This window comes from Erpetoichthys calabaricus, chromosome 4 (genome assembly GCF_900747795.2).
Source record: "Erpetoichthys calabaricus chromosome 4, fErpCal1.3, whole genome shotgun sequence".
Lineage (NCBI taxonomy): Eukaryota > Metazoa > Chordata > Cladistia > Polypteriformes > Polypteridae > Erpetoichthys > Erpetoichthys calabaricus.
The window spans coordinates 54,720,901-54,733,556 of NC_041397.2; the positions used below are offsets into that span (position 1 = coordinate 54,720,901).

General features: G+C 38.5%; 1 protein-coding gene across 2 annotated transcripts in view; it reads right to left on the reverse strand.

Moving 5' to 3' along the window:
- Window positions 1-790: 790 nt before the first annotated feature.
- The window catches only part of LOC114650041 (uncharacterized), a 29,449-nt gene continuing 17,583 nt past the window's right edge, over window positions 791-12,656 (reverse strand). For both annotated transcript variants that reach the window (XM_051926518.1, XM_051926516.1), the window contains 2 exons: window positions 8,787-9,113; window positions 791-1,450 (listed from right to left, as the gene is read on the reverse strand). In XM_051926518.1, the coding sequence (XP_051782478.1) occupies window positions 1,446-1,450; window positions 8,787-9,113 (332 nt within the window). In that variant the 3' untranslated portion in view covers window positions 791-1,445. The remainder of the gene's footprint in view (window positions 1,451-8,786; window positions 9,114-12,656) is intronic.

Sequence of the window (12,656 nt, forward strand, 5' to 3'; positions counted from 1 at the left end):
TTCTGCCAGCTGCAAGACCTGGGCTATGGGTGAGACAGAGAGGGAGTTGTACAGGGCTCGTTGCTGAATAGAGGAGGAGCATTAAGGACCTGATAACTGTTGGATTTACACTGATTTTATCTCTGGATTTTAACTCTTGGACATCACTGTCTTTATTGAATTATTTGTTTATTGTGAAGATGTTTACACTGCACTTTTTGAACACTTGTTTGGATTTTAAATAAAAACATTGAACACTTTTGGACCAGCTCTTTACTGAATGTCCGTGTCCTCATTTGCCTGGCTCATCTCAGTTCATGACTGTCAATGGTTCTGGATTATACGAGTCTCCCAGAAGGAACCAGGGAGCATGAAGCCAACCTGGACCATCACAAATGGTGGCAGTGGTGGGATGAGCCAGTGGCAGTGAGGAACGAAGAGCAGAAGGAGAAACAACAAGTGAAACTGGTGCTAAACGCAGATACCCAAGTCTGAAGATGACTTTTAGAATTTTTAACTTTTAATGGACTATTTATTTGTTACTGATATTTTTTTTTTGTTTTAAGTTCTTATTCTTTTAATGTACTGACTCATAGTTTTGAGATTTTTTTTTCTTAGTGCGTTTGTGGTTTTAGTGCAGTGTTAGGACAAGTGCCATGGACCTTCTCCACCAGTTGCACTGGGTTGGGAGTATGGTGGAGCCTTCCCATGCAACTAGTGACTTGAGAGTGAGAGAAGTGTGATAAGAAGAGGTCTAAATATTCTAAAGTCCTGTATCATTTTTACCTTTAGTGACCATAATACCAAGAGATTTTAATTTGTTTTTCACCAAAAACATTTTGTTTAATGTACTGAATCTATACTGTCTTCAGATGAAACATGAAAGCAGGCTTTAAAAAACATTTTAAACATTATTCAAATAGTGCCATAAACAAAAGCAAATAAAGTACAGTACTACAGTAAGCACCAATACAACAATTAAAGAAATTTAATTTTATACATTTGAAAAGTGATTTCAGAGCTCATGTGCTTCTGCCATTACTGTCGAGTTAGTGGGCTATAGTGAAGCGTGCTTGTGTAACTTAGAAACAGGGGTTATAAGAGGCATTCTTGTGTCTTCATAAATTGCACTTTGTGGTAGATGCATTTGCTGATCTTTTATAACCAAACATCACCCCACAGTAGCATTCTTTAAATTCTAGACTTACAATGCCACTGAGCTTTTAGACTTTCTACTTAACTAATTATCAAAACATTCAGGTAATTTTTAAGCAAACACCAAATCATTAAGAGACAAGGTAGATTTTCAATAGGTAGTCAAGTAACATGACAAGCTGTGTTGACATAGCAGGTTGTTTTAGCATAGAAAGAATTAAAGCGTCTTTGTAAAGAGCCACTTTTTAAACTTTACAAGAAAGGGTTCTTCTCCTTCCAGAAAGGTTCTGCTCCTCCCACATGTGGTGACTTCAATCTGTAAAGAATAGTAACAAACCTCCATTAGTATGTGTCATGTTCTACTCATGGACACAACAAGATGGACCTGCTTTATTCAAATATTAAATATGTCTTTAAAAATAAACCTGTGGAACCACTGTGTAGATCTCCCCACCGCTTTATTCATCTTACTCTTACCTATAAGAAAGTTATTCAAAGTAAATCTAGAAGCAGACCTTGTTTTCCTATGATAGACCGGGAAATGATGTGCGAGTTGTGTGTTGACAACACTGAGGGACTTAGTCACAGCTTCATAAATAATATTAACTTCTATGTTGATGCTACTGTACCTTCATATAAAGCGTGTGGCTCCTCTGACAACAACTTGAGTGTTGAAAAGTTTTCTGAAAAATAACAGGAGCGATTTCGAATCCAGTGACTCGGGGAGGTGTACAAAAAGCTTAAAAGGTTGAGTGAAGGCAAGGAAATTTACCGAGTTAAAACAGAAAACAACTGATAACTGATGACCAGATGATGAGACATTTGATGAGGGAGAAAGAAAAAGACCCGGCAGAATTAGGTCTAGAGTAGATAAGGCCTATGCTGACCATCTTTATAGTATCCACTATCACAGAAGCTTCAGAATGTTCCTCTGCAGTGGAGTCTGCTTATTCTTCCAATGTTTTTGTAGATTGACTTACAACTGACTGCGTGTTACTGGGGAAAATGACCTTTTTTTGAAAATGTGTCCTTGATAATTCTCAAATAACAAAATTTGTTTATGCTTATCTGTGCTGTGGAATAAATTACATCTATTCACTTTCCAATTTGGGATGCATTAGCAATATTTAGTGCATCTTTAAACTTTTAAGTATAATCTAATGTGCTGGAACAGAAAAAACTAATGCCCTGAACCATTTTTAATAGATTTTCTCTTGCATTACCACTTTCTTCCAATGGCCACACAGTCTACTGCATCAAGAGCTCCCTGTATGTATTTTAGTCCTTCCACTTCAACTGGTAGGACCAGTGATGACTCCACCTCAGTCCATAGCTGCTGACTAAGAAATTTTTATTTAGAAGGTTAGAAAGATTACTTTTTATTGTTCAGATGAGAGAAAGTTGTTGTTTAAATGTTTTTTATAGAAATATGCAAGGCCGGGTTGTCTTGTCCATGTTGCAGGTAAAGCCGATGTCACATTACGTGACTTTCAGTCATAGGGTATGTCAGATTTGCTGACTATAGTTGCTGATCTTGTGACTGGGGCACATCAGTTTAAACAATTGAAAATCACTGCCCATGCCTGCTTTACCATATTGCGTGTGGACCTTCTAGCACAGTTGCTGTACGAAGAGTTAACAGGTTAACAGGTAGAGAAAGTTCATCCTCCGCCCTTCTTTTTTCCCTTCTTTTGTAGTATGTAAAACATGAGACATCAGCAGTACGAGCCTCTCTTTTATTTGTTAGGTTCAAAACACCTGCGTTCTTTATTCCTTGTCACTACATAAAGTACATCATCCACCTAAAGGACTATGACTTCCCTGAAAAACTAATGAAAATTCATTTGTATTTTTGAACAAAAGAAGGCTATGTGGGGATATAATCAAACTCATGAAGCCATTAATAAGGTTGATCCAGTGTATTTCTTAAAGTAATGAATTAATGTAAGTACCTGAAAACACCATATTAAGGGGAAGCATATTGAAGACCTTAATTAAGAATTAATAGCAAATCAGCAAGTGATATAGCAAATTTGGTGACACTGAGCTCTTTTCAAAAATGTCTTAAAGAGATACTGGGGTCAATCTTGTGTTACATTTCTTAAAATGTTTTCTGTTTTCACAAAAAGAAAGAAAATATCAATCTACAAATTACATAACCTTAACATCTTCATTACTAGCGATGAACAAAACAGCAGAGTTTTGTTTTACAAAAATGCTCCTAATTTTTCTTCACATACAATTATGCAATTGTGAAGTGTGAAACACACAAAAATTTCTGTAATGGAAATTTTGTAGTGGAAAGCAAGGAATATTATTCTTCAGTGCAAACCACTGTTTCCTTCCTTGGTCACCCTCAAATGCCTCCCTGATTTGTCATGGCTCCTTCTGTGTAATTCCATGCCCTCTCATCTGCCATGTGTACTGTCTGCCTACACATTAGTGCCACCGGTCCATCTCACACTATTCATTTGGGGTCAGAGGTAGCATCATCTGCACTTAATTTTTCCCAAATCTATAAGCTGATTCAAGTCAGGAGAATCTTTCCAGATGCTCACTGGAGGTGATATGATCAGTGGATTTTAGAAGCAGAGAAGCAAATTTTTTAAGAAGCGAAATTCTAAGTTTAGCTGCAGACTCAGTGTTGTGCATCACTATTCATTACTTGAGTTTCTTATTAATCATTAAGTGGATGTGTAACATATCCACATACTGTATATTTTTCACTTCACTTGTTAGTGAAGACATTTAAAAGAAATCTAGATGTAATGATCCAATGAGAAATTATTCTCATAATTACTGATGATAATAATAATGATAATCACAATTTTTATTTTTTGTAAAAAGAAAATGCTGTATAAAATCTATAATAAAGAACACTGGAGCAGCCAGCAGACAGAAACGCCTGTGGTTGGATGAGGCCTGCTTTCTGACTAATAGAAAACTTTGTATAAGCATTCCATCTGTTCCTCAGCTTTCTAGGTAACACTGTTCAATGACAGGCTGCTTTAACATTCAACCCCACGTTTTTGATAACAAGGTTCAAAATGCTGCTGCCTTTCACATAAATTATATGTGTGTCTGTCATGCTAACTTCATAAACTTTTTATTATTATATGTGCTTTCTACAGCATTACAACCTTAAAGTGATACAAACACCAGGGGCCTCATGTATAAATGGTGCATACGCACAGAAATGTTGCGTAAGAACGTTTCCACGTTCAAATCGCAATGTATAAAACCTACACTTGGTGTAAACCCACGCACTTTTCCATGGTACCTCATACCCTGCCGTACGCAAGTTCTCCGCTCGGTTTTGCAGACTGGCGGCACCCAGCGTCAAAGCAGTGCTACTGTTCCTGTGTGGTTACCCTTTCTTAGATCCACATCCACGACGGCGGCTTTATCAAATACATTGAAATTAACCGCATATCGTTCATAAATTTAATGCATCTGATTGTAATTAACCTGTAACAATATAATGGTCCACAGAATGGTCAAACTATTCTAAATACCATAACTGCTTTAGCATTGTTACTCTCACTACACCTTCTTCTTCTTCTGTCAGCTGCTCCCATTAGGAGTTGCCACAGCGATTCATCTTTTTCCATATTACTCTCACTGCACCACTCGGAGTATTTATATCACTGTATCTGAGTGTGAATCACAGGTCTACAGCGATTGTAAAGAGAATTATCGGTATACAGCATTAAGCACTTGCTGCCTCAGCCATTCGCTATTTGAACTGCTCTCATCCGACCAACGCTTCACAGCCTTTCCTGTTCGGACCTCGCAGTTCACAAATAGTTTCATTCCAAGAACTCTAAACACACTCAATCAGTCCATCAAGTGATCCTTGTAGAACTGTTTGTACTTGCAAGTTACCGTGAGGTAATTGTACTTATGATACAGTTATAATGTTGCACAACCTGAGCCACTTTATAAAGCGCGTATTCACATATGATGACGATATCATTTTTAAGATGAAATGCAGCAAAATATGTTGATTATATGTTGTTTATATCAGATAAAACTTTAACTACACGGTGCCACAGCGCTAGTGAGCTTGAGCTTCGTTCACGGTTTGTTCCTGCCTCGTGCTGTTTTCATGCTGTGGCGCGACACTGGAAGAATAGATGGATAGAATAATTAAACATTACGAAGATATTTCGATGTTCCTTAAAAGTTTTGAAGAATCGGCGTTCTAAGCTTACAGATGGCTTAATGTCTATTAGAGAGCTGATTGTGTGGTGATTGGGTATTTGGAGAAAGAAAAGTAAGGACAGGAATTGGGGGTTAGTACGTTTGAAAAAGACAGTACTTTTGTAATAAAGCATTTCACTGAATGTCGCGCATGGCGCAGCAAGCATCTTGCTGTAAGACATGAACAATCACTGTGCCACCATGTTCCCATGTTTAATAACATGCTTTAACTCATATCATCATGAAAATTATATCACGTATACTTCTCAGTATTTTAATTACTCAGAGAGCTGTAATATAACGAACGTAATGGTTTCTGTGTCCTGTCGGAGGAAGAGCACGTAGTGATTCAGGCACATAGAGCACATAGAAGATCAAATACAAAACAAAGCATTTAACATGCTACTTTAGTTACGATGGGATTTGAGAAACTAGTAAATGAAACGATTTTAAGATGAAGTTTTTGATGTTCTACTTTAATGACAAAATAAACTACGTGATTAAAGTGGAAATTTCAAGATTAAAGTTGACATTTCGTGCTTTTTTCACACTGTGTGCCTTTTTTTTCACTGTACCCTAATAAGCTTTCATATGACACTCAGACGGTCCGCTACGAGTCGTCTTTTCACGCCGACTTTGATATGTGACAAATTTATTTCGCCACTGTGCGACTTTGTGAACTTGAGCTTTCGAGTTTCTCCGACACACTATGTCACTCGATCAACTTCCTTTTGTTGCTTATATAACTGTTTAAACCAACAAATAGTACGTTTTTTCTTTGCCTCCATTTGGTATTCGCTGAAATTCTTCTATTTTTCCTCGTACTGTACTTTTGCCGTTGCCTTTTCACAGAATGCTGGGCTTAAGGGCTATTTATATTGATTTGCATATTCAAAGAGGTGTAATTCTGGGAGGAGTTGGTGCGTGCATGTGCGTTTATTTCCATGCTGAGCGGGTTTTATGTAGCGGAAGAACGCGGAAGTTGGCGAATGCACAGATTCCTGCATCTGGATTTTTCTGTGCGTAAGCACATTTCGGCTTTTGTGCTTACGTCATGTTATAGTGCGAATTCTACGCACGCCGTTATGCATGAGGCCCCAGGTCCAGAGATGTAAGTGAGTGATACCCCAAGCAGAGCTACCAGAATAGTCACAGGCACAAGTTCAAAGCAAGCAAGGCACTGCATCAAAGCAGGAGCAGTTCAATCTTGAACACATTAATCAAGCCGATTATTTCAATGTCACACACATATCAGCAACTTATTCAAACAAGGCAACACACCGAAAATAGTGAAAACCTCCAAACTTTTAAATTTGTCATGCTTCCTGGCTGGTCAGACTATAAAAAAAGATCACTCTAAAATGGTCTGTAATGAATAAATTATAGGACAGCAAAATGAAAATGATGTCTCATGTACTTCCAACTATTACTCCGGAAGATATGGTGAGCCCAACAGGGTAATCACCTGTGATGACCCTCAGTTTCCATGTCAACAATTCTGACACTTTGCAACAGGGTAGGAATTTGAACATTGTGTGTTCTCACCATTGGCTCCCTGCCCAGGGTTTGTTTCTGCCTAGTGTCCTATGTTGGCTGAGTTAGGCTCCAGCACCCCCCTGCAACTCTGTTCAGGACTAAGTATGTTAAAAAATGACTGAAAAATGTCTTCACCAGAGCAGCCAAAGGCAAATGTAAAGGCTGAAGATACCATGAAATTTGTTTGAAAAAAAAAAAAAACATAAATCATATATGTCTAACATGACTCGCTTTTTGCCGAATAAATTACTTGCATGTGAAGCACTAGCCACAACTATGCAGGTATGTGACTTTATTCAGTCTGAGATTAGCATGAGTGAATGTGGAGAGGGGTAAGGCAAAGTGAAACAAACTCATCCCAGTTGTCTGCAAGTATATTTTTTGTAGTCAACGGTGGGAAAGTTTACAGAGTTGTACTAGGGTTCAGCAATTTGCTTGTTCTGTAAAGTAAATCAAATAAGATAAACAAGTTAAACCCTTAGACAAATTATCTTCCATGGTGTCTCTGTGTTCTACCTTCTTGGTATTCATTACAATATTCTCTTATCCAAATGCTGATTATGCAATTCACTTTGGACTTTCAAGTTGCAGGACTGGCATCATCAATGCGCTTCTCATATGCAAGGCACAGCTGGCTTTTAAATTGAGTATAGTAGCTCTTTTTGTTCTTAACAAATCTAGTTTTCTGAAACCGGTGGTTCCTTTTTAACATAAGAACATAAGATATCTGACAAACAGGTAAAGGCTTTTCACTCCATCAAGCTCGTTTGTTTAGCTAATAGCTACGCTGTCCCAATATCTCATCCAGCTTTCTGCTTTTACTACATGTGTTGGTAGTATGTTCTAGATTCTCTACATGAAGTCCTTTATGCCCTAAATGCATTTCCCCTTAATTTCGACTGGTGTCCTCAAGTACGTGATTCACATTTAAGATGAAAAAATTCTGCTGATCTACTTTATCAGTGCCTTTGAGGATTTTGAAGACCTGGATTAGGCCCCCACATACACTAAACACATTAAATTCCATGAGTCTGTCAGAGTATGGTGTGACTTTAAGTCCTGGGATGCATTTGGATGCCCTCCTCTGCACATATTCAAGTGCTGCTATGTCTTTCTTGTAGCACGGTGACCAGAATTGCACACAGTACTCCAGATGTGGTCTGACTACTGCATTATATAGTCCAAGTATAACATCAAACGATTTATGTATAATTTATTATATAAAAGTTTTTATGATATAAACTACCATGTTATTTGCCTTTCTAATCACTTCTGTGCATTGCTTAGGTGATGAAAATGTTGTGTCAACATAAACTACTAAATCCTCCTCCGAGGTTGCTTCCTGACATACAGTGACTGGCATTTATAACTGACATTCCTTTTGTGCGCATGCAGCACTTTGCACATTCCTACACTTCACTTTTCAGGTGTTCTCCCAGTCCTGAAGCTTGTGCAAGTCTTTCAGAATTTGTTTTTCTGACTCCTCAGTGTTTTCTTAGTGTCATGCTAGTAATTTGCACAAGCTTGACAGAATCCAATTTTATAAATTTTCCTATTTATTTTAAATAAAACTCTCTCCCTTCCTAGAAATGTTGTTAAACATAAAAACATAACCCCCATAGCAAGCTTAATTTTTCAAATAATTTATTTTACCTTGCAAGCCTTTACTCTGAATACCGATTTCAGTCTATATTCAGTAAGTTTGATATATGCTTGATTTAGAATTTTGGGGTGTGTTGGATGGGTATTTCAATGATAAACACTCATTGATGCTGTACGACAGTCAATTGCTTTGACTGCCATGTTGACATAACTCTGAAAATCATCATCATTCCTCATTTACTCATGGACTGTGATACCTGTATACTGAGATACAGGCAAACAATACATATTAAAACAGAACATTACAATACCTTTAAATTTCACTGCTATTGTAGCGCTTCCTTCTGCATTTCCTTCAGTTACAATGCATGTATAATTAACATCTGATATGTGGGCATCAGTTAATGAAAGTAAGCAAAGAGATGGGTAACTCTTGACACAATGACATTTCTTGGATTGTTGTGCATCACTATTGGATCCATCAAAGAAACACAGATCCTTTCCATTCTCTTTCCAAGTAAGGGTCATTTTTTCCACCTTGTTCCATCTCAGGTTAGGTACACTGCATGTCAGGTCATATGGTAGTTCTTTGACAGTGACACTTCTTGCTGCATTAACAGTCAAAATCTGAGGTGGTGCTGTGAAAACAACAAAAGAAAAACATCTTTATTTGCCAGAGCAATACTTTGCCACATATCAAGCACTAAGCTAAACATATTTTGTATACAAAGAATAGGAACTCCAGCACAAACTGTTTAGCATGTGAGAGCTTGAGTGCATTGGTTAAAAAGAATATCAGGAAAGCTAAAAGGCAACTGGAGAAAAATATGACCCAAAGAGATCCTTTTAATATTCTAGTAGTAAAAGAACAGTCAAGGAGGAGATGAAAAGTATTAGGAAGAATCGCAACACATGGCCATAGTGCTGTAACTGACGCTCCGTCACAGTGCATGTAATGTGCCTCATTCGGGACTGCGTGAGCAACTGCTCGTTCAACACAAAGTCAAACCAGCTTTATCCAAGGATTCTCCAATGAGAGACAGTACCAAAGGAGTCCAGTCTTTATCTCAGGTCACTGGATAGTGTCCGTCTCTCGCAACCATATAGTAAAACAGGAAGTACCAGGACTCTAAAGACTTGGACCTTTGTTCTTTTGCAAAGATATTGGGAGCGCTAAACACCCTCTTCCAGGGACCTCATATATATATATATATATATCCATCCATCCATCCATTTTCCAACCTGCTGAATCCGAATACAGGGTCACGGGGGTCTGCTGGAGCCAATCCCAGCCAACACAGGGCACAAGGCAGGAACCAGTCCCGGGCAGGGTGCCAACCCACCGCAGGACACACACAAACACACCCACACACACACCAAGCACACACTAGGGCCAATTTAGAATCGCCAATCCACCTAACCTGCATGTCTTTGGACTGTGGGAGGAAACCGGAGCGCCCAGAGGAAACCCACGCAGACACGGGGAGAACATGCAAACTCCACGCAGGGAGGACCCGGGAAGCGAACCCAGGTCCCCAGGTCTCCCAACTGCGAGGCAGCAGCGCTACCCACTGCGCCACCGTGCCGCCCTATATATATATATATATATATATATACCTGCCAAATAATACGAAGAGTACACGACACGTGTTTCCCCCTCAAGGGGATCAAACCTCAGATGTCGGCACCTGAGGCGTTGCACCATGATGGCTGATTTACTTACTTGACAGGATGAAGATCAGAGTATTACATGCATAGATCTGATCACAATCTGATATTTGCGTGGTTATCTATTAGGTAACGCATGTGATTGCTTAGTCAGTCGGCAGACGTACGCCACACCCTCTCAGTTGTGAGTAGCAGATGAGACATGTTATATAGTACCTGACAAATAATACAAAGAGTACACAACATGCGTTTCACCCTAATTGGGGCCCATTGCGTGTACGCACTTTCACTCCCCCTTGTAGGGATTGAACCTCGGAGATTAGCGCCCGAGGCAAAGCCTTAGACATTGCGCTATGGCAGCTGGTTCATTTACTTAAGGGGAAGCAAAGTTCAGATTGTGATTTTATTATATATATATATATATATATATATATATATATATATATATATATATATATATATATATATATATATATATATACTGTGTATATATATCCATCCATCCATCCATTATCCAACCCGCTAAATCCGAACACAGGGTCACGGGGGTCTGCTGGAGCCAATCCCAGCCAACACAGGGCACAAGGCAGGAACCAATCCCGGGCAGGGTGCCAACCCACCGCAGGCTGTGTATATATATATATATATATATATACATATATATATATAAATATATATATATATATATATACTATATATATATATATACTATATTGTGGGAAAAACCCGAGAAATCAAGTCAAAAGACAAAAAAAAAAGGTTTGGGGACTGTCCCCGTGTATTGCCCTAAGACAATATATAAGAAAAAACAGATCAAAAGTCTTCAAGATTGAAAATACAATTGACAGTTTTACTTTGTGAAAATGATTGGTTAAATACAGACAGGATTATGGGAAAAGGAAATGGTTGGCATGAAGTGACGTTATGAACAGGAACCGGAAGTAATGTCATTGAAGTGAGTCGGAAGTGATGTGTTCTTTAGGAGCGGCCATTTTGATACCCGGAAGTGGAGGCCATTATTTTTCTTCGGGTTTTCTGTAGAAAGAAGAGATCCAGGTAAGTACCACGTGACACCCATATCTTGCGATAGTTCACTCACCTTTAGGCTCTTTGACTGCCTCCTACTCGCACGTGTGTGACAATATATATATATATATATATAATTTTCATAACTATAGTACATTTTGCTTTGTTATGAATCCACTGTACAAGAGGTGAAGACCTGGTTTCTTTCTAGTATAGTAGGTTAATGTGCAGGAACATTCCCACTACTGACTTCATTAACAGTTTCTTATTTAATTGATGAAGGAACTGTTTTTTATTATGGAGAAATCAAGGGTTGGTTGTTATATAGGTGGTTAAGGGTGTTTTGGTAATATCTGGGGAAATTGTTTGGGGATTTCTGGTGTACTGGGAACACATTACTTTTTTCTATTAAAAATAATAGAAAATTGTTTTTATATACTCAATTTGTTTTCCAATCTGTTTTTCAGGAAAAGATTAGAATAAGATAACAAGGAATGGCTAAGATAAATATAAATTAAATATATATTTTTAAGGAACATGTGGGTTCCTAGAAGGAAGGACAGGCATCCTGGCCAGGATAACAAATGCTTTTGTGTCCGGCCAGAAGGCCATAATCGAAGGATGGGAAGAATGGGCTTACCAGAAACAGGTCATTTCCCCACACAACAGGTGGTAATGTTCATCAGTGCTAAACCCAATTAGGACACCCACAGGATTACATGAAAAATGGAGTCAGGAACCACAGTCCTTTTGGGGTCCTTGGAGACTACCAGAGGGCGCTGCCTTGGGAAGACTGCTCTGGTTTCCTCATGTCCCAGAAGTGCTCTGGAAGACTGGGACAAAAGACAGGTAGAAATTACCGGGTCATGCTTAAAAAAAGAGCCCGCTGCATCATTTTAATCGAGTCAGAGTCAGAAGGCAGTGGGCTACACTCTTGGTGGAGGAAGTAGAATTGTGCTTAGTGCATGGAATTTTAGTGAGTCCTATGCATAGTACTAAGGAGTGACAGGCATTGTAGGCAACACTAATTAGTGCTTGCATGGATAGGAACAGTGTGTATGAGTGTGTATTAGTTTAAGATGCAAAAGCTAGGCCAATCCATAACAAATACGGAAGAATTATAAAAGTACAATACAATACAATACAGTTTATTTTAGTATAGCCCAAAATCACACAGGAAGTGCCGCAATGGGCTTTAACAGGCCCTGCCTCTTGACAGCCCCCCAGCCTTGACTCTCTAAGAAGACAAGGAAAAACTCCCAAAAAAACCTTGTAGGGAAAAATAGAAGAAACCTTGGGAAAGGCAGTTCAAAAAGAGACACCTTTCCAGGTAGGCTGGGCGTGCAGTGGGTGTTAAAAGAAGGTGGTCAATACAATGTAGTACACAGAACAGAACAATTTCTCAATATAGTAAGAAATAAAAAATATAAATTTTAGAAGTACAGAGCAGAATTTAACAGTAGATGATATATCCCATAATAAGATTT